The following is a 21477-nucleotide window of genomic DNA, read 5'->3' on the forward strand; positions in this document are numbered from 1 at the left end:
ATTTGGAATACCTCTGGAGCTGCATTGTGATCAAGGCCGAAATTTTGAATCGAAGTTATTCCAAGAAGTATGCAGCAAATTGGGAATTCACAAAACAAAGACTACACCTCTTCATCCACAATCAGACGGCATGGTCGAACGAATGAATCGGACCATGGGAAAACATCTAGCCAAAGTAGTTTCTGATCACCAGCGGGATTGGGATGAATATTTACATCTATTCACCATGGCATATAGATCTTCGATTCAAAAATCTACCAAGGAAACTCCATCCAGTATAATGTTCGGCCGAGAAATAAGGCTGCCTTGCGACTTAGAGTTTGGATGTAAGCCTGGAGAAGACGTAGCTGGGGAGGACTACGTTAGTAAATTAAGGAACAAGCTGGATTACATTCATGACAAGGTACGCAATCAAATGCAGCAAGCAAGTGACCGAATGAAAATTCGCTACGACATCAAGGCTATTGAAGGTGGATTCAATACTGGATATCTGGTGTGGCTACATAATCCACAAAGGAGGAAAGGTTTTTCACCTAAGCTGCAGAGACAGTGGGAGGGACCGTATGAAATAATCAAGAGGATAAATGATGTAGTTTACCGGATAAGGAAGCTCCCCAGAGGAAAACCAAAGGTTGTCCATTTCAACCGATTAGCCCCGTACGCACAGGACAAAGAAGAAGTACGTCTTGTGGAAGCCCCGATGCGAGGTAGCAGCGATTATCAGAAGTTTATGGATTGCCATGGTGAGACACGCGTTGCACGGTTCGGCGTTACACAGGAAGTACATCAAAATCTCTTTACCGTGTCTGAGGAATACTCTCTCGCTCATTGCGTAGCGAAGGACCTTCGTATGAGCAAAGGAATAGCAAGAGTATTCAGAAATAAATTTGGACGTCAGGAGCAACTATTGCGACAGCAGCCAAGAATCGGAAATGTTTTGAAATTGAAGGCTGAAGGTCGGTTCATTTATTACCTAGTCACCGAGCAACACTCCTTTCAGAAGCCAACCTATCAGAATCTATGGACGGCACTGCATAGTTTGAAAGAAGACCTTCAACGCTTTGGAGTTAGGAAATTAGCTGTTCCCAAGCTCGGTTGTGGATTGGACCAGCTGAATTGGCGAGTTGTGCGAAGCATGCTGGAGGTGGTATTTCAGGGGACTGGTATACGGATCCTGGTGTGCAGTTTCAACCCAAAGCAGGCCAGGGAGTCTGGAAAAACTGTGGAGTGCTACTTCCATCAGAATGGCTACTGTAGGAATGGTGATGAGTGCAAGTTTCGCCACGGTCCTCGGAGGAATTCACTAAATCTGTTCTGGGACAGAACAGGCTTAAGGAGGGGACAGTGTAACAAGTCCGGCCCTTGCGGTCGGACCTTTCGAGAACCGGAGCGGTCGGTAGCTTCGAGAATAACCGCGAAGGTACCTGAATGTTTTCGGCGCCTATATAAGCCCAGCGGAGAAGCAGGTAGGCAAGTACAAGTACACTTACATTGCAAGCGACTAGTGGAAATAAACAAGAGTGGAAATAAATAGTAGTGTAATAGTTAGTTTGTGAGTTATAAGTGTATTAAGTGTAAATAAATAATGAGGAATGATATTGATCGGGTTAGCAGTCAGTATTAGGTGTTTACTTTCTCTTTACTGTTTAGGCCTAGCTTTCGGAAAACCTCGTTTCCATCTTCAGGGCCACTAAAAATGTACATGGTAATAAAAACAAGAAACATACAATATGACAACAGAGACTTACATCAATGCGAGAAGAAAAATATCTGTCGTGATAAATGCATTGGTACTCAGTCCTATGTAAGCTCGAAACACATAAATTGTCACAAAATGAATAAACCGTGTTACAAATAATCAAAACAATAGATAAAACCCGGAACATAGACAAATAGCTAAGCGAGGTTATACATTACCATAGAAATATGATGTTAAAAAACAAGGAAAGGCAAGGACAAGCAGAAAGGGAAAAGACAGAAAGGGAAATGACAGACCCGGACAGTGGCGTCACGAGTCATGGGGCAGTGGGTGTTCTGTGTAGGGAGAAGAGAAGGTGGGCGGCTTATTAATCAGATTAACGATGTTGCAGTAGATGGAGTTAATGCCGTTAAAGTCGGTGTTAATGTTGAGGTTGTTGTCTCGGCTCATTATCTCGACAGCTTCCAGGAATTCTCGTTTGTGTCTATTAGATTCAGACTTCAATATCTTGGCATCACCGAAGTTCATCGTGTGGTTCATCTCGTAACAGTGTTTGGATAGGCCAGTAGTCTGCTTAGCCATCGCACAGTCCCTGACGTGCTCCCTTAATCGCGTCTTGAGATTTCTCCCCGTTTGGCCGATGTATGTCTTATCACAGTCTGTGCAGTTTATAGCATAGACTATTCCAGCCCTTTTTTCGATGGGTGTTATATCCTTCATCCTTGAGAAAACATGTCTGCCAAGGGTGTTGGGCATGTATTTGGCAATGAGGAACATGTTTCTGTCTACGACGTGGTGGCTTATGGTTTTGATGATACGGGGGGTGATAGCAGGGTGATATGGCAGGGAGAAAAACCTGGGGACAACAGGTGTCGCTTGGTCGACATCCTGGGGGGTATGGGGTGAGATCTCGGCATGGGGCTCGGTGGTGTATCCTGGAGTATTGAAAAGGATTTTATTGATTAGTCTCCTTGGGTAAGAATTGCTGTTGAGTAGGTCGGCCAGTCTGTGGAGGCTGTTCTGCAAGTGTCGGGGGGAGACTAACTTTTCTAACCGGCCTTTCATTCCCAGAATGAGGTTGATCTTCTGTTTGTGTTCATGGGATGATTTGTAGTTGAGGTATCGCCCAGAGGCAGTTGGCTTCTGATACCAATCAGTGGAAATCGTGTTGTCGTCATTGCGTATCAACTGTAAATCCAAGTATGGAAGGGTGGAATTGGTCTCAACCTCATGAGTAAAATTTATGTGAATGTTTTGGTCGTTCAATACACGAATAATGTTACCGAGTTGGTCGGCCCGTAAAATACAAAATAGATCATCTACGTATTTCTTCGTCATTAAAGGGGTGTAGCAAAGCAGCGAAAAAGCCCTATCAAGGATGTCGTCCACCACCATCTCCGCGAAAATGGAAGAATGGAAGTATCCCTCTTCTCTAACGTCACATTGGAGGCTGTAATCGATAGCGTCAACCTTCATTGGGATTCAATTGGGGAACATTGCCCATTACAGAGAGGGGATTTCCTTGAGTGCGTCAGGTTAGTCTTCAACACTACTTACTGCCAGTTCCAAGAAAAATTTTTCAAACAAACAAAGGGAACACCTATGGGTACTGACTCTTCTTCCATTTTCGCGGAGATGGTGGTGGACGACATCCTTGATAGGGCTTTTTCGCTGCTTTGCTACACCCCTTTAATGACGAAGAAATACGTAGATGATCTATTTTGTATTTTACGGGCCGACCAACTCGGTAACATTATTCGTGTATTGAACGACCAAAACATTCACATAAATTTTACTCATGAGGTTGAGACCAATTCCACCCTTCCATACTTGGATTTACAGTTGATACGCAATGACGACAACACGATTTCCACTGATTGGTATCAGAAGCCAACTGCCTCTGGGCGATACCTCAACTACAAATCATCCCATGAACACAAACAGAAGATCAACCTCATTCTGGGAATGAAAGGCCGGTTAGAAAAGTTAGTCTCCCCCCGACACTTGCAGAACAGCCTCCACAGACTGGCCGACCTACTCAACAGCAATTCTTACCCAAGGAGACTAATCAATAAAATCCTTTTCAATACTCCAGGATACACCACCGAGCCCCATGCCGAGATCTCACCCCATACCCCCCAGGATGTCGACCAAGCGACACCTGTTGTCCCCAGGTTTTTCTCCCTGCCATATCACCCTGCTATCACCCCCCGTATCATCAAAACCATAAGCCACCACGTCGTAGACAGAAACATGTTCCTCAGTGCCAAATACATGCCCAACACCCTTGGCAGACATGTTTTCTCAAGGATGAAGGATATAACACCCATCGAAAAAAGGGCTGGAATAGTCTATGCTATAAACTGCACAGACTGTGATAAGACATACATCGGCCAAACGGGGAGAAATCTCAAGACGCGATTAAGGGAGCACGTCAGGGACTGTGCGATGGCTAAGCAGACTACTGGCCTATCCAAACACTGTTACGAGATGAACCACACGATGAACTTCGGTGATGCCAAGATATTGAAGTCTGAATCTAATAGACACAAACGAGAATTCCTGGAAGCTGTCGAGATAATGAGCCGAGACAACAACCTCAACATTAACACCGACTTTAACGGCATTAACTCCATCTACTGCAACATCGTTAATCTGATTAATAAGCCGCCCACCTTCTCTTCTCCCTACACAGAACACCCACTGCCCCATGACTCGTGACGCCACTGTCCGGGTCTGTCATTTCCCTTTCTGTCTTTTCCCTTTCTGCTTGTCCTTGCCTTTCCTTGTTTTTTAACATCATATTTCTATGGTAATGTATAACCTCGCTTAGCTATTTGTCTATGTTCCGGGTTTTATCTATTGTTTTGATTATTTGTAACACGGTTTATTCATTTTGTGACAATTTATGTGTTTCGAGCTTACATAGGACTGAGTACCAATGCATTTATCACGACAGATATTTTTCTTCTCGCATTGATGTAAGTCTCTGTTGTCATATTGTATGTTTCTTGTTTTTATTACCATGTACATTTTTAGTGGCCCTGAAGATGGAAACGAGGTTTTCCGAAAGCTAGGCCTAAACAATAAAGAGAAAGTAAACACCTAATACTGACTGCTAACCCGATCAATATCATTCCTCATTACAATCCATCAGTCGATATTTCACACACTGTAAATAAATAATTTTAATAAGTTGGACGTTTTAATCAAGCGAAGAAAACGTTACAGTATTTTGGAGATAAGGACGTACGCATATCTCGTAAAATGATCAACAAGTAGGTGTAAATACTTTTTTATTATCATTATTATTAAACTACAGTTAGAGTGGAGGTAAATACCTATGCACTCAAAATATCAAAAAAAAAAAGGAAAACAACAATTCTGCTATCATACTAGCTAACTGAACAGCAATAATATGAGGAAAACCAAACAACTGATTGCTCACACCATACCACTCATCGACAAATGGTACTTGTTCTTGAACTCGTTTACAGTAGTCGCATTCACCACCTCAATCGGAAGACGATTCCAAACGTTAAACACTCTGTTAGACAGAAAATTCATACGTCCGGAGGTTCTGAACGGTTCCTTGGCTAATTTGTAGTTGTAACCACGAAGATTATTGGAATTAAATCTGAAAAGGTGCTGAAGGTCCACACCAAAGAAGCTGTGAACAGCCCTGAACGCAACCAACATGTCGCCTCTGGCCCGCCGGTCCTCAAAGCTGGTCAGCCCAAACAATTTCAATCGTCTTGGATAGTCTGGTCGAGAGCAGAAGTTAAATGGTACTCTGGTGCACCACCTCTGAACCGACTCGAGAAGCTGAGAGTCAGATTTCAATGCGACCAACCTAGGGCGGATCCAAGATTTTTTTCTGGGGGGCGGCGCAACGGGCAGACGAGCAAAAAAATCAACAGTAACTGTGAGAAATGGAAACAGCAGAGATGGTTAAGGAAATGAACGATCTCCGCTGTTTTCATTTCCTTAACCATACTTTGTTCTTCCTGTCTGGGGGGGGGCACGTGCTACCGCGCCGCCCCCCCTAAATCCGCCCTTGCGACCAACCATACCGATCGAACAAACTCTAATATGGGTCTCACGTATGTGGAACAATAACTTTGCAGTCTGGATAATGCAGCCCCCGAAAGTTCTCTGAATCAGGTATGTTGTCCGCCTAGCTCTACTGCAAACCTCAGCAATGTGCTCCGACCAGTCCAAACCAGAGTTGACGATCACGATGGCTGCTTACATCGGTGAGGAATCGTCCATCTAACGCATACCGAACTCCAAGATTATTTCGGCCAATATGCAGTACACAACATTTATCGATGTTAAGAGGTAACTGCCCACCGCACAACTTCGTCAAGGTCCACCTGTAGCTGGTTAGGAGTCAGTGAAGGAGTATTATACAATTTGGCGTCATCAGCAAACAGAAGGCAATTAGAGCCAACCCGACATGGCAGATCCGACGTGTATAGCAGAAAAAGTACGGGGTCAAGAACGGAACCCTGAGGCACTCCACTTGTTACCCTCATGGCAGAACCAGAGAGAACACCACCAACCTGACAAGGAATGTTCTGCCGCTGAGGAATGAATCGATCCAAGAGAGCAGCCCTTCTCGAATTCCAATGTGCTTCAACTTGTGAATGCGGCGATGGTGGGGAATTCTGTCGAAAGCTCTCGTAAAGTCCAAGTATATAACATCCGTGGGATTTATTATTATTATTTATGATTATTATAACTTCAACAAGAGTTGAGGCAAAGCCTATAAACTCACAAACAAAAAAAAACAAAATTAACTAAACTAACTAAAGTACAAACTGAACTAGCAAATGTACACTATTTCTGCCCAAGCCATCGATCGTTTGAGTTCTTGAACGCATTCACAGAGCCAGAATCGACAACACTTTCAGGCAAGCGGTTCCAAGTGTCAAACACGCGGTTTGGCAGGAAATATAGCCTGCAGACCGAGAAAAAACTTTTTTCTTCAGTTTCAGCGAATGACCACGCAATCTTCCCTTTCGATTAATCTTGAACAGGTCCCGCAAATCAGCGCCAAAAAGTCCACGGATACACCGGAAAGCGACAATAAGAACCACGCGCGTGCGACGAGCGGTAAACGACGACAGACCCATTATCGCGAGCCTTGTCACGTAGTCAGGACGAACCACCCCGTACTGCATTCGCGTTACCCGTCTCTGAAACTTCTCAAGGATGTCACGGTAACGGCACAGCACTGGGCTCCAAACTGGTCCAGCGAATTCCAGAATGGGGCGAATATACGTCTTATAAATCACACTGCATGTAGCTGGATCACACCTACCGAAGGTCTCCTGGATTAAAAAAAGGGATTTTCTCGCTCTGTTAATTGCAGATAGTATATGCTCGGACCAGGTTAGATTTTCTGTTATGACAACTTCGAGGTCAGAGTAGCTGCTGGAAGAAGAGACCCGTCGACCACAGAGACTGTACTGGAGTCGAGGATTGGATATGCAAGACTGAACATTTTTCGAAATTTAGAGGTGGTTGTCAATTTTCGCACTAACGTGCTATCGAGACCAAGTCCTGCTGCAAAGTTTTATCACCCGGAGTGGCGTATATCTTCGTGTAACTGGGAGCAGTGAGATTTAATACGGTTGGGTAAATCGGCTATATATATTGTAACGTGGTTTCCTCGGAGAAATTTATCTCGAGCGCCAGCTATTCCTTTCAATAGGAAGAATAGCAAACCTACCAGAGCAGCTGCTAGTCGGAGACAGAGTTCGCTGTTATCTAGGGTGGTAGCGATAACGAAGTAGTCAAAATCAAATTATGTACCAGTTTATTCACACCTTCGGAAACTGATTATATATACAACGGAAATATGTGTAGGTATGAAATATGAGCGAATCGATCAGCAAACATACATTCGGGAAATTCGATCCGATCACGAGCACTTTATAAAGTTTATACCGGGTACAGTGAAAATCAAAGGTTGTTCAATAAAATGCGCCAACCAGAACTGACGAAATGGATACTAAGGATGATCTCGCGAAGTGAAATGACTTGCTATACGGTATCGGGATGTTATTAATTGTATTTCTCCAGAAATGAAAGAAACACAACCAGGGCGGATCTACTCGAGACTTTTATTCGCTACCCCAAGGGTTACGCTCCATGACTGATAGCGAAGAAAAGGTCTATTTTGAGCGCAACTACGGGATTTCACTGACGACGAGTGGTATCTCTTATTCTCTACCCCAAGGGCTTACGCACCATGATAGATAGAAAAGAAGAGATTTCTATTTCCACACTCATGACGCGGGAACGCGGACAGGGGGGTTGACGGGACTTTCTCTTCACTACCCCAAGGGCTTACGCAACATGACTGACTTGCGAAACAGGGTAAAGTACGATAAAAGATAACAGAAAGCGATACATCCAGCGGTGTCAAAGAAGTAACCGGTTTAGGTCTAATAAAGAAACTGAACGGTATAGACGGGGACCTACCTCCTTTATTTCAGGCACTCGCGGAAAATGAAAAATAAAAATTAATTTCTAAGAGCACTATCTTCGTAAGACAAAATTTATTCTAAATTCGCTGATCGGCTCGTCGGGCACACAATCGCAGAGACAAGAGAAAAGAGAGTAAAGAGCGTCAAGTGACAAAAGAGACTTAAGAGTAAAAGAAACCGTCGCGGGGGAATATCTGCTTTTATAGGCAAATCCCCCCACACTTTAAAAGTCTGAAAATTCCAGAATGCGACAAGAATGAAAAACGTCGTCAGCTCCGGCTTATCGCATATCAACATCAGAAAAACGTCAAAATCTTCAACGGCATGCAAGAAAAACAACGTTAAACACAGATAAACGGTTTTTTCACATTTACTCTGCCTATCGGAATGAATGTACTGAATATTTGAGAATTAAATATTTTCAAAGGCGGAAATGTGAAATGAAAGGAATGCACTAAAATGAACTCCAATTTTCTCAGAAAACTGGGATTCATTACAATATAAGGAAGAGAAATGATCTCAGAACTGTGCCCTGTGGTACACCACTGGTAACCGACCTAGAAGATGATAAGGAGTTGCCTACTCTAACCCGGAATGATCGTTCTGAGAGAAAGGCCGCAATCCATGCAAGTAAGCTACCGCGAAATCCAAAATGCTCAAGTACGTACAACAGCTGCCCGTGGGGGACACGATCAAAGGCACGGAAAAAATCCAGGTATACCACGTCTATGGGATCCTTTCTGTCGAGTGCTCTCGACTTATGATTAACGTATTCCAGTAGGTTGGTTATTACAGAGCGACCAGGAAGAAAACCGTGTTGGCAGTCGGGAATGATTTTATTTTCTGAAGCAAACTTTAGGACGGAATCAATTATGATCCTCTCGCAAATCTTGGCTACGATGGGAACCAGACTAATGGGACGATAATTTGATGCATCCAGCTCGTCACCCTTTTTGAAGATAGGAGTGACCAAAGCACTCCGCCCTGACATAGGTAACGAAGATGTCTCAAAAGATTTTGTAAATATTTCTGAAAGGGGAAAAGATAAGGAATGGGCACATTTCTTCAGGAGTTTTGATGAAATTCCATCGCCACCAGGCGCAGAAGATGCGTCAGAGCCAAAAGATGTTTCTCGACCAGGGAAGGGGAAAAATCATTGCTCGTTAAGCCAGTGTTGACACGATTGGTTTCTTAGGAGGTAAAGCAGTCTTCTGGGTGAAATCTGCAGCAAAAGTGTCAGCAAGGATATTTGCAGCCCTCGGGGTTTTCGCATGGTGGCTTACTTGAGATGCGGACCATCGGGATATCGACCTTGGAGTTCCACGATGATCTGACGTACTTGAAGAAGCGCTTCCTATCTCCAGACCGGACCAACCTCGATTCCAATTCCCTCTTGGAAGCAGATATGGTAGAGCAAAGAAAATTTGAATATTTGCGATGAGCATTATAGTCACGGTGTTGTCCCCCGTCATTTTTTGTGTCTCATCATCCTGAGAATACCGTCGTTAATCCAGGGTTTTGAAGGAACTGTTGATATATTCGTACAGGAAGAGCACGCATCAGTTAATTCCGTCAAGATTTCCACAAAACGCTTCCACATGGTCTCAACATCAGTCGCGGACTCAACCACAGTATCCCAGTCCACCCCACCGATAGTATGCTGCAACTGTTCGTAATCGGTAACCTTTATTGACTTAATGACCTTATTGCCCCTCTGGAACTGAAGCTGCAACCTTGAGAGAAGTACGGCATGGTCCGATTTTCCTAGGGGAGGATGGCTAATAATGACGGGTTTTGGTGTTTACGAAAACGTGTAGGTTTATTCACCAACTGAACAAGATTGGAATCACGAAAGGATTCTACATATGGACTAGATAGTGAATTATAAACCCTGGCAGAGAGTGGCCAGTCGACATCGGCCAGGTTGAAATCACCAGCAACATAGAGGTTACGTTTCGTCGTCGACAGATCACTCAGAAAGGCAGCCATGTCGATGTCAGAGTTGAAAGGTCGAGGCCTATAGACACATCCAATGGTGAAGAAGGGTGAGTTGTTCCCGTTTTGAAGGTCGATGAATAGACTATCAACACCAGGTAAGCTCGGACTAAAGGGACGAACAGAGTAGGAGTCAAAAACATCATTCACGACATAAATACATACTCCCCCATAAACAATCGCTGTCTCACCATCACATCTGAAAATGGAATACCACCATCTGAAGATTTGGTCCAGTCATTCACCGCCACGAGAAGGTTCGTCAGAGTAAAGAGACCGGAAAGAAAGCCATGTTGTTGAATAGGTATCAGTTTGATAAATTTTGCAAATTCGAGAATATGGTTGGTGATTGTTCTCTCCAGAACTTTGGAGATGGAGGATACGAGGCTGATAGGGCGGTAGTTGGAAGGAGAAGTCTTATTCCCACTCTTGAAAACAGGCATGATAGTCGCAGAACGCCATTGTGAAGGTAGAGTTGACGTGATCAGAGATCTTTGAAATAGAAAGACCAGGGGTTCCGCGAAAGCATCCGAACACTCTGAAAGAAGACGACACGTGATCCCATCACTTCCAGGAGCTGAGGATATGTTTAGGGCGGAAAGATGTTTCTTAACGATGCACGGGGACAAAGCTATATTGCCTATGGTTCTGGAACATCGAGAAGTCCTCAAGGGAGGCATTGTCGACACAAGTTCTTCAGTGAAATGGAAAGAGAAGGTCTCAGCCAGAACATCAGCACATTCAGAGACTTTGCTGTTCAACGAACCTCGAACATATTTGAAGAACCTCTTTCTATTTCCCCCCAACGTCAAATCATTTTCAAATTTGGTCCTTGCTGCTCGAATAAATATTTTAATTGATTGCAGTCGTTGCGATGATTGCGGTTATCGGACTCAGGCCTACTTCGAACATAGCGCTGCCATAAGGATGTCTTCACCTTGATGGACTTTAGAAGGCTGCCTGTTATCCAAGGTGGGTTCTGCTTCACTGAGATAGATCGTGTGTTTGAAGATACAGCATCTCGGACAACTTCTAGGAATCTCTGCCAAAGGATATCAATGCCATCGTTACCGGAGAAAAAATCAGACCAATCGTAAGATCTCAACTTCAATGAAACCCCCTCATAATCTGTCCTAGTAGAAATTTTGATATTGTCTTTAGCTGTATAAGAATTGAATCTCAGATTTCAAAATCACGTAATCTGATTTACCAAGTGGTGGTAGGTAAGACAAGTCACATAGGAGATTGCTATCAGATGTGATGATGAGGTCTAATAAGGAGGGATCCTCCAAAACCATCGATTGTATCGATCGACATAATTTCTCTGCTGGACCCAAATGCGACAATAATTCTATTTTGTTTCCACTTCTTGATTTATTCTGTATGCATGTAGTGCAGTTTATACATATTTTCATTATATTTTGAGTTAGATTTTTGGCTGTGCAAAATGGTCCGATTATACTCTGTAATTGTTTGATTCCCACGTGACATAGGTCTTTATGTAGAGTTTCAATTAATTTTATAATGAAAGCTTCTGATAATGAGATTTTTTCTTTTTTCCGAACTCTTTTATAGTGAACATTATGCGTGGTTGATAATTTTCCGTCTCTTTGCCGAATATTTATGTTTTTTTTTCTGATCTTCTAATATATCCTCTAATATTATCAAATTGATGATTTTCAATTGTTCTTCCTCATAAAGGGAGAGAAAAAAGGTCCTTTGTTCTTCCTCGTTTCCTAGAACCGGATTCCTGCTTAGGCAGTCTGCTTCTGTATTATATTTACCTGGAGAATATTTGACATCAAAGTCGTATTGAAAGGGATAATAGGAGAGCTCGCCAAGTTCTTCATCAGTTCTTGATTTGATGTTCATATTCCCCATAGGTTAATGGTCTGAAAAAACAGTGAATTCTCTACCAATTAATTTATGTTATCAATATTCAACGCACTCTTCAATTGCTAACCACTCTGAATAAATGGCCTTTTTTCTCTTTGGCACCTCATTCAGCTTTTTCAAAAAATATGCAACTGGTTTTTCGTCTCCATCTTTCTGCGGCTGTTTCAGTACTGCCCCAACACATAACAAACTAGCATCTGTATAGATATGTATTTATGGGTAAGTTTTGGTCGAATATCGTCAGAACTGGTTGCGTGCATAATAAGACTTGGAGTCTTTGGTTCTCGGAAGATGGACCTAGAGGAACTCGAGAATCACTCCCTCTCCGACATCATCTCCTTTGAGTAGGATGGGGCTGGAGGGAGAGGTCTAGCTCCACGAGATTGCCTGTGTGCTACAAAAGTACTCTGTAATCTGTGAATAGTACAATAGACCGCTTGGTCGCAGTGGCAGGTTTGGTTTGTCCGTCCAATACACCAGCAATCAGTAATCAGTACAGATGGGTGTTTCGTTCTATGGTTGAGTTTGTTCTCCCATCAAATACACTTTCCCATCGAAATAAATTCAGTGCAATATTTATCATTTATAAACAAATAAACTTCTCATTTTTTCGTTCTAGAGTGAAATTAATCTTATTTCCCAAGAAAGATTTCCAGATATAAAATTTCGAAACTTTTCAAATTCAAAATAATTTTCGAAATGAATATTTGTGAAATATTATGACTGTTCGACTTATTTTTCATTGAAATAATCTTGTCGAATACCACTCATGAAACTCAAGTAGGTAAAATTTCTCTCTTATAATGAATATTAATATTCAGTTTTTTGCTTTTCGGCAATTTTGCTCATGATATTTTGATACGAATGTCATAGAAAATGTCATTCACAAAATTGTCAAGCAAAAACTTTTATATTACAATCTAGAAAATTAGCCAGCAAAATTCCATTTCTAGTGGAATTACATATATATGCTGAGCGTCTGGTGGAAAAATTAATATTCTTTTCAACTTGTTGGGCAAATAAATTAATTGGTTTTTGACTCAACTGGTTTGAATTTTGAATAACGCACATCAATGATAACGAGTTGATATAAAAAAAGAAATATTTCCTCATTATGCTTTCGAGCGCGAAAATATCAAGGATTGTTGAAATTCATAACGAAATTAATTCAAAATCAACTACTTGTTGAAATAGATGTTTAGGCATTGGGGCGGTTCATTCCTTGTGTCCTCAGCCTGTGTCCCAAGAAAAAAAAAACCTTACAGAGAAAGACCTGTCTGTTAGCCGGTCAGTATTAGGTATTTTCTCTATGCTTTTTTATGATTTCCTTATGGTATGGTCTCTTTATTACACAATATAAAAATTGATTAATGAATGAACAAAACACTCACAGCAGCAGTTTCATAAAATATTGATTTTCGAAACAACAATTTGACAGTCACTGGATTCCCAAATTGAAATCAATAAGACCTTTGCAATTTCAAAATATATTCTAGAAGTATCAATTGGGAATCTTTGAATGGACGTATAAAAGTCATATAAATTCCCCTAAATAGGGGTATATTATGACATCTTTGATGTCATTAATAAAACATAAAAATAAAATCGGTGATATTGGTGAACCCTGTGGGGTAAGTATTTATGTTGGTAATTTTTTGTCCAAAAAAGTAGACAGATCATGTTATTGATTTACCTTAGTCTATCGTGAATTTTTGAGAACATTACAAATGTGTCGAAGCGATTGTAAATTTGTAGTCGAATTAAAATGGTGTATTCTGTAGAAGCAAGGATGGAAACGATAAAATTAGATTATAGAAATAACGACTTTGCACGAACAACAGCTCTGGTGTAGCTAGGTTAACTCGTGCCAGGGGCACAATACCCTTTTAACCCCCCCCCCCAATTCGAAAACCATATGCATATAATATTATATGTTGAATATACTAGCAAATTAACGGATGAGTGAAGTAAGATAAAAAAAAGTCATGCGCTAAATCAAGGCTTTGAATTTGAGACAAAAAAAGGAGTAGAGGAAACAAGAATAGATTTTGAAATGTATCTGATCATCTATAATTACTTCAAAAAATACTTTTCATTCATTTCATATATTTACGAAGTAGATCAAAAGAGGGGCATTACTTTCTAGAAAACAAATAAACGTTGTATTTGTTGGGTGCCTGAGACGTATCTGTATAGAAAAATAGACGATACCTTAGTTGTTACTTTCCGGATAGTTTCTGTGACTGTACATATAAGCACATCAGAGTAATATTATTATAGTTTTAAAATAACAAGCGTAAAAGCTACGTTGCGTCAATAGAATATTAGAAATATATAAAATTAGTGTTCTGGAAGAAGGAATCTTTGTACGCTGTAAATATTCAGTATAACAATTATAACATACTAGTAAGCCCATAGATCTACCTTGTAGGTAGATTCACCTTTACAGGCTGATTCGCCTTCCGTCCGCAGCTCGGGCCTATGGCCCTCGTAATTCGCCTTTTATCCGTAGCTCGGGACTATGACCCTCGCGATTCGCCTTTCGTCCGTATCTCGGGCCTACGGCCCTCGTGATTCGTTTTTTGTCTGTAGCTCGGGCCTATGACCCTCGCTATTCACCTTATTCGCGAATCCAATTACCGTTGAGGGCGCTGCGAAATGAAAACAAACTTTGACGTTTGTCAGTACTTTTTTCGAGATTTGTACGGCCTAACAGAGTTTTTCTAGTAAATCAAGATATTTATAGGAATTATCGGAAGTGAATTGATTGATTTAGTTTCGTAAAGAAAGATCAAAACATTCTTTGGAAATACTTCATTTGAAAGGGATGAATTTTGGAATAAAATCGAGCGATGATATGGGTGATCCACTGTACCTAGACACAAAATCCTATTATTTCACAGATTCTTTCTTGAATTAAACCTAGCTAATAATGTTGAGGTAGCATATACTGAGTTTGTGAAGTTTCTATTGAAAGTATTTCAATTCCATGTTATGATATAGGTATTCCTCATACTGAAATCTCAAGAGACAAAAATATGATTCAGCTCATGGAACAAGTTCTACAGATGAGAAAAAGCATTCATTTGGAAGTATGAAAATTATGAAATTGTATTTCTAACTCGTCAATTGAATTTAGCAAAAAACTCTCGCAAAGAAAAATCGTTTAACCTAACTCCTGTCAGTTGAAAGCACTGGTATAAATACCTTTTCCAATATTTTTTCGGAATCAATATTTCTATTCAGAAACCCAGACAATAATCCCAATATAACTTCTCCAAATAATAATTATAATACTTTGTTGGACAACGTGAGATAAGAAAAAACATAAGGAACAAAACTTGTTTTGACTTTGCAGTACTGACAAAATAGTTTCGTAATTCAGTCAGCAGAGGGCGTCTAGATTTTTGGATTCGCCAATATCCGTAGCTCAGACCTATGGCCATCTCTATTCACCTTAAATCCGTAGCTCGGGCCTTCGGCCCTCGAGCTTCGTCCTTCTCGAATATCTAGGCCCAAAACATTATTCTAACATTCCCATTTATATAAGGCCCGTTCTGTGATCGCTGCCAAGATACTTCCGTCAAAACTGACGTTAACCTATAAATCACGAACTGACATCGATTGTCAAAGTTCACCAAATTTTCTCTGATCATCGATAGAAAATAATTTAATTTTATGAAATGTCACTCGATTTATCGTAGACGTCAACATTTTCAATTTTCTTACGCTTTTTTTAGTTAATTTCCGTTAGGGCTCCGGAAAAAGAATATGCCTATTCTGAATGGCGTGGCGGTTTTTCTGGTAAGTTCGACAACCGTCGCGGCTCGCGTACTGCCGCGGATGTCTCAAGTTAATCGTTTTAAGCCAGTTTGTAACAGCCGAGAATTCTCTGAAGAATTCTCTACGAAATTTTGGTAAGAAAACGGCAGAGATTATTTTGTATGCAACTGAACAGAGAATTCTACCGAAAGTGCGTATGTAACGGTAAATAATTCACGGCGTATGAATTTGTAATAACGCACCCCATTTCTCGATCAATGGAAGAGCGGCTTTCCACTGATCATGGGGTGATTATTTTTAGATGTTAAGTACACAAATTGAAGGCCCTCGAAAAGGGAAAAAATGTGGATCCGGCCCGTCGCACGAAGGACAGGTCTTGAAGTTGAATATTATTATTTCTGGGGAGATGTTTAAATGAAACTCATGAAAAACTTTAACAAATAAATCTATTGGCAAAATAAAATTGGAACTTCTCTACAAATACGTACTCGGTCGAAGACGACCAACAAAAATCTTCAATTTCTTAAACACATGCAAATAAGCGCAAAACAATAAAACATACTTTCATAACAAAAATCTTGGGTTAAAATTCAACTTCCCAACTTAGCGCTCAATAATAAATCAATACTTTATCAATGAATTTTAGAGGAGCTTTCAAGACTCTGGACGAATAAAAATTGGAACTTTCTACCTTTTTCTGCTACTGCTGTTTGTCTGACGCTGCCGATGAAAACTTTTCGACACCAGACTTTACCCGCACTTATCGGCGAATTCTTTACACTCAACCGAACTTCCCGCACTTTTCCGTCGCAAACGTTTTTCGCTTTAAGTTTCCCTATCTAAAAATTTCAACACAAGTTTATATCTGGTCTTACTACGAATCAAGAAAATTAACGATCACTCCTCGAATGTTACTTTACTGACTTCCGATAAACTGACTTTAACTTCAAATTATTTCCAAATTTCTTCAACTACCTAATTCCCGATATTCCGTTTCTACTTGAACAAAATCAACAAAAACAAAGGACTGGACTTTTCTTTATACTCAACTTTTCCAAATATTTATGAGCCGACCGAGTCTCCGATTCTCTTCCGTGATCTACCTATACTTTTCTCTTACTTCGTGAAAACTTATTTATTCTAAGTCCCTTTTCTCTTTCTTTAATTACTGACTCTACAATGACTTATAATTTCTCTACTTATCCGTACCGACCCGAAGGGGTATATTTTCGATATTTTTTAAGATCTCGTCCCCGGACCGACTTAAAGGGGGTATTATTTTTGATCACGCTCCCCGGACCGACTTAAAGGGGTATTATTTTTGATCACGCTCCTCGGACCGACTGACTAACTTTTTCCGATGTACTTTTTCCCCGGTCTTTCTCTCCCACGCTATGGGTGGTACCAAAACGTCCCAAAATCGAAATCATTGGACGATCATTCTTGCTGAGTTGAAAAATCAGCGTTCCCAAGCTCGGCGGTTACCAGAAAATTTCGGCTACTTCGAATTCTGAGAACTGTTTTCCTTTCAGGGTCTCCAGACTAATAAATCTTTCTTAAACTACATGACTAACCATTTTCGCTTGTTCCGAAGTCCCTATCACCGGATATTGAAATCAATTAAAGATCCTCTTACTGAGTGTCATGAAAAACATTTTCTACTCTTATCGGTCAGGCCAGGTTATTATTCAAATTCCCGCGACTCGATACCGCCTGATCTCAAGCGCCTCAAAGTGTCATATTTCCAACTAAAAATCGCCTCTGCAGCACGGCTACAACAATGTATGAAAGTTCCAGCGATACCTCGTTTCAATTATCTCAAATTAATTCGAATTCTCTTATTCCGATTTATTACAAATTCTCGAGTAAGTTTTCTAGAGAATTGTCGGCTGTTGCAAACGGGCTTTAGTGGGGCGACTGTTTTCGAAAATCATGAAATTCGTGATTTTCTCTCTCAATTTTCGGGATTTTCTTGACGGGGTAAAATACGATTTCGGCCTCTACGAAAAGCTGGACTCTTTCTCAAGATTTCTATATCCCGCATGACCAAGCATCGAATCTTCGGCGCTCGCCATTTCCGATTTCCCCGACCCTTCCCCGCCGATCTCGCATCCCAAAAAAGTTGATGCGATCCAGTGATCATTCTTTTATTCTTATATTGATTATATCATCAAACAAATCAAGAAGGGAGATAATTTATGTAGGTAATCACAAATAGTACATACCATATATGGAAGTTCTGACAGATGAAGATAAAGGTCGAGTCAGCCCTGCCAGTAGAAAAGACATGCTATTTTTATTGTGAATAGATTATTACAATTGATTCAGACCATCATTGTTCATTATTTCCTTATTATTTACGAATTTACACTTACTCCATAAAGCTCGTTAGCAACGGCCGAGAATTCTTTAGAAAATTTACTCGAGAATTCATGCGCCTTGAATTATGTACCGTTACATACCCACTTTCGGTAGAATTCTCTGTTCAGTTGCATACAAAATAATCTCTACCGTTTTCTTACCAAAATTTGGTAGAGAATTCCCCAGAGAATTCTCGGCTGTTACAAACGGGCTTTACACTGATTTAAAATATATTTGATGCCCTAGTAGCCCCCTTCCTCTCTCACTACGCCACTGCAACAGCGGCTGCTTTATTTATCGATCGACATCCTGAAAAAAATTTGCAACTGGTTGCAAAATTTGACGCTACTGGTTCAGTCGAAAACAATGAAAGAGTACCTACGAAGCGACAGGGTCGCCGTCAGGACCGGCAAGCCGGGCCTCCTTCCGGAGCGGCAAATCAGTTGATAAAACGATACCAATTTTTTCAAAACTATTTTTTTTTCTTCAAAAGCAAAAAGACGAATATTATTTATTATTAGAGTGAAATCGAAAAGACGGTTTTTGCGCTTGGTCGCCAAACAAGTCACATATGTTCTTCTCAAAGTACCGAATAAAATGCATATTAACCAGAAACAAGGGGAATACCGCCAGATGGAAAACGATCAAAAATGCCGCATTCTACTCATAAATAACTATCAAAGTCAGCTTGTAAATATCTCCACCGCAGCGGCCACTTACTGTCCCTCTTTTTGCTCTCTAGCAAGTCGGTCTCATTGATAAACGTCACAGACTGTATAGTTTTCGGGACGGCTTCCAAGATAATTCAGAAATAATTTTAATGTCTGTTTACCAATCTGAATTCGAAATGTTAATTTCTGGGAGGAATTTAAAATACTTGAGAAGCAAGAGTACCTATCAAACCTTCACAATAGTATATCGTGTTTATATGAATTGAGACTGTTGTAGATTTTCATCTCTTATCTCTTTATCTATGTAGTTTAGAATTTCAAATTGCATCATATTGAAGTTCAGTTCTATATCTGTATTTTTCAAACGATCCACTGTTAGTGGATGTATAACCCACTCTCTTGTACTCTTTTTTTTCTTATTTTTTTTTTATTCAACATATAGTCCCAGCAAGGTGGCAAAATATCATTTTGCGGAGGCGGCGAAATTTTATTTTGCCGGAGCGGCAAAATGTCTGGCGGCGGCCCTGCGAAGCGAGGGACGTGGCCTTCTTAGGTCCTGTATTAATATGTATTCGACTTTTAGTACTATGAAATTGTCCGATGTATCTGGTGTTTCACGCAAAACAATCATGAGAATCCAAACAACATAAATTTAACCCTTGTAAGTTGCCATTAATTCGGGAACTAAATGAGGATGATGCCGATCGCCGACTCCTGGTCTGTGGAGTGGTCAATGAAATGATTAGGAACGGAAACTGTTCCATATCTGTTTTTTGGACCAGTGTTCATTTTACCTTAACAGCGTTATGAACCGTCTTTACCTATTGGTCAGATGAAATTTCGAGATGATTTCATGAGGTTTATGGAAATCACATAAACAGCCCTTTTTATTTATCCAGCCAGCGTGCAAATATTGAACTATCGAAGAATGCAGAAGACTATCAAACGATCATTTTTCAACAAGATGGCGCACAACCTCATTTCCTTCAACCGTTGTGTCAGCTCTTAGATGAAAATTTTCCTCTCGCCAGGATTGGACGAAGGGAAGGGGACATATTGAGTGGCCACGCAGATCACCTTATGTGGCCCCACTGGACTTTATTCTATGGGGTCACATGAAATCCAAGATTTACGCTATTCGCCTGAGTCACTGAGATGATTTGCGAACACGTATCATTAACGAATGCCTTCATGTTACACCAGAAATCTTGAGTAATGTACGTTTACGTTTTCAACAAATCTTATAATACTGCCCGGAAGTGAATGTTGACCATTTCCAGCATTTAATAAGCTAATCACAGAAGTAAGTACTCCTTTACTATTTTACCTGACATTTCGTTATCGATGGAAATTTTGAAGTGAAATTTCAGGATCAGATAGTACCTACTGGATAAGATATCCAACATGAGATATTGCAACACCTCCCCAACCCTGATCCCTATTCAAAATCAAGGGGTTGTGCTCACCCTTGTTAGGGAGTTGCTGATATGGGGATGCATCGAATCAGAAATTGCATTTTGTAACATAATAATTATATTTTATATAAAAGTACCGAGTGCTCATTAAAAGATTATGCTTCATTAGAAGCAATACAAAAATCAATTTGGCAATAAGGATATTCAGAAAATGAGGAACTGCCAATTGAATTTCAAAAGAATAACAGACTTATCAACCTAGAAAAATGTTTTCGCAGTCCTACAGTTTTGTTGATTCAACATCACTTTTGTTAATCTCCGCAGGCTTTCTGTGAAAAACATAATATTTCACTTTTGTTATGAATCCGAGCCTCTACGGTTGTAATGTGATGAAGTTTAATGAACTTTGACCTCTAATTATTAAAAATTAAGTACTACGTAATGCAAACCTGAGTTTGAACCTGATTCAAACTACAGCTCTCTTGAACGCAGTTGTTACACAGTGTTAAGAGGGTTGTGTTCAAACCACTATCAACATATTGTTGAGTTAAGGTCGAAAATATTCAAATGGTTGTGGAGTAAAATCATTTCATTCCTGTCAATTCATAAAACGATGTATCAGAAAGAGACAGAGCTAATCAGGTATTTCTATTCTTAATATTTCTGCACATGCGCGAAGTCGATTCCTGCCACGGGCTGGCTTCAGTTTTCTCTGCTTCATTATCGATATAGAATATATTAGATATATGGTTGTTACCAACTTAAATTCAATTTTCCATAGCCACACTAGACGTCAATAATTCTTGAATGGACTATATGTATGAGTTTCAACAGAGGTTAGTGTAACGCGCTACCATACAATGGGGTATTTTCCTAAATTTCAAAATATATGTCATAAAAATCCTTATAACTCAAATATCTCGAAATATATTTTTTTCGAATTTTAACATATTGCATTTTGTCTGTATTCGATTTCGAAAATTCTGATTTCAGAAGTGCTCTTGTGAACATTCTACGTCATTTTTACAATCCGGCAACGCCCATTTGTGTCAGTAATGGTCATGAAAGTTTTCTGATCACCATAGATGTAATAAATATCAAGTTTGATGATCACATTATTCACATTTGACAAGAAAAACAAACAATGACACAAAATGTCA

The 21477-nt window shown here is 40.3% G+C and overlaps 2 protein-coding genes across 2 annotated transcripts; one reads left to right on the forward strand and one right to left on the reverse strand.

Annotated features, from left to right (window-relative positions):
* Positions 1-2008: 2008 nt before the first annotated feature.
* LOC123313056 lies at positions 2009-3094 on the reverse strand. Its single transcript, XM_044897749.1, has one exon. It carries the CDS (start codon positions 3092-3094, stop codon positions 2009-2011), a length of 1086 nt encoding a protein of 361 aa, XP_044753684.1.
* Positions 3095-3112: 18 nt separating this feature from the next.
* LOC123313059 lies at positions 3113-4420 on the forward strand. The gene has a single exon (XM_044897754.1). The coding sequence runs from the start codon at positions 3113-3115 to the stop codon at positions 4418-4420; it is 1308 nt and encodes a 435-aa protein (XP_044753689.1).
* The last annotated feature ends 17057 nt before the right edge of the window (positions 4421-21477 follow it).

This window comes from Coccinella septempunctata, chromosome 5, assembly GCF_907165205.1.
Source record: "Coccinella septempunctata chromosome 5, icCocSept1.1, whole genome shotgun sequence".
Lineage (NCBI taxonomy): Eukaryota > Metazoa > Arthropoda > Insecta > Coleoptera > Coccinellidae > Coccinella > Coccinella septempunctata.

Excerpts from the sequence above, each read along its gene's own strand:
- LOC123313056 (XM_044897749.1), bottom strand. The coding sequence starts at position 3,094 with ATGGTGGTGGACGACATCCTTGATAGGGCTTTTTCGCTGCTTTGCTAC.
- LOC123313059 (XM_044897754.1), top strand. The coding sequence starts at position 3,113 with ATGGAAGTATCCCTCTTCTCTAACGTCACATTGGAGGCTGTAATCGAT.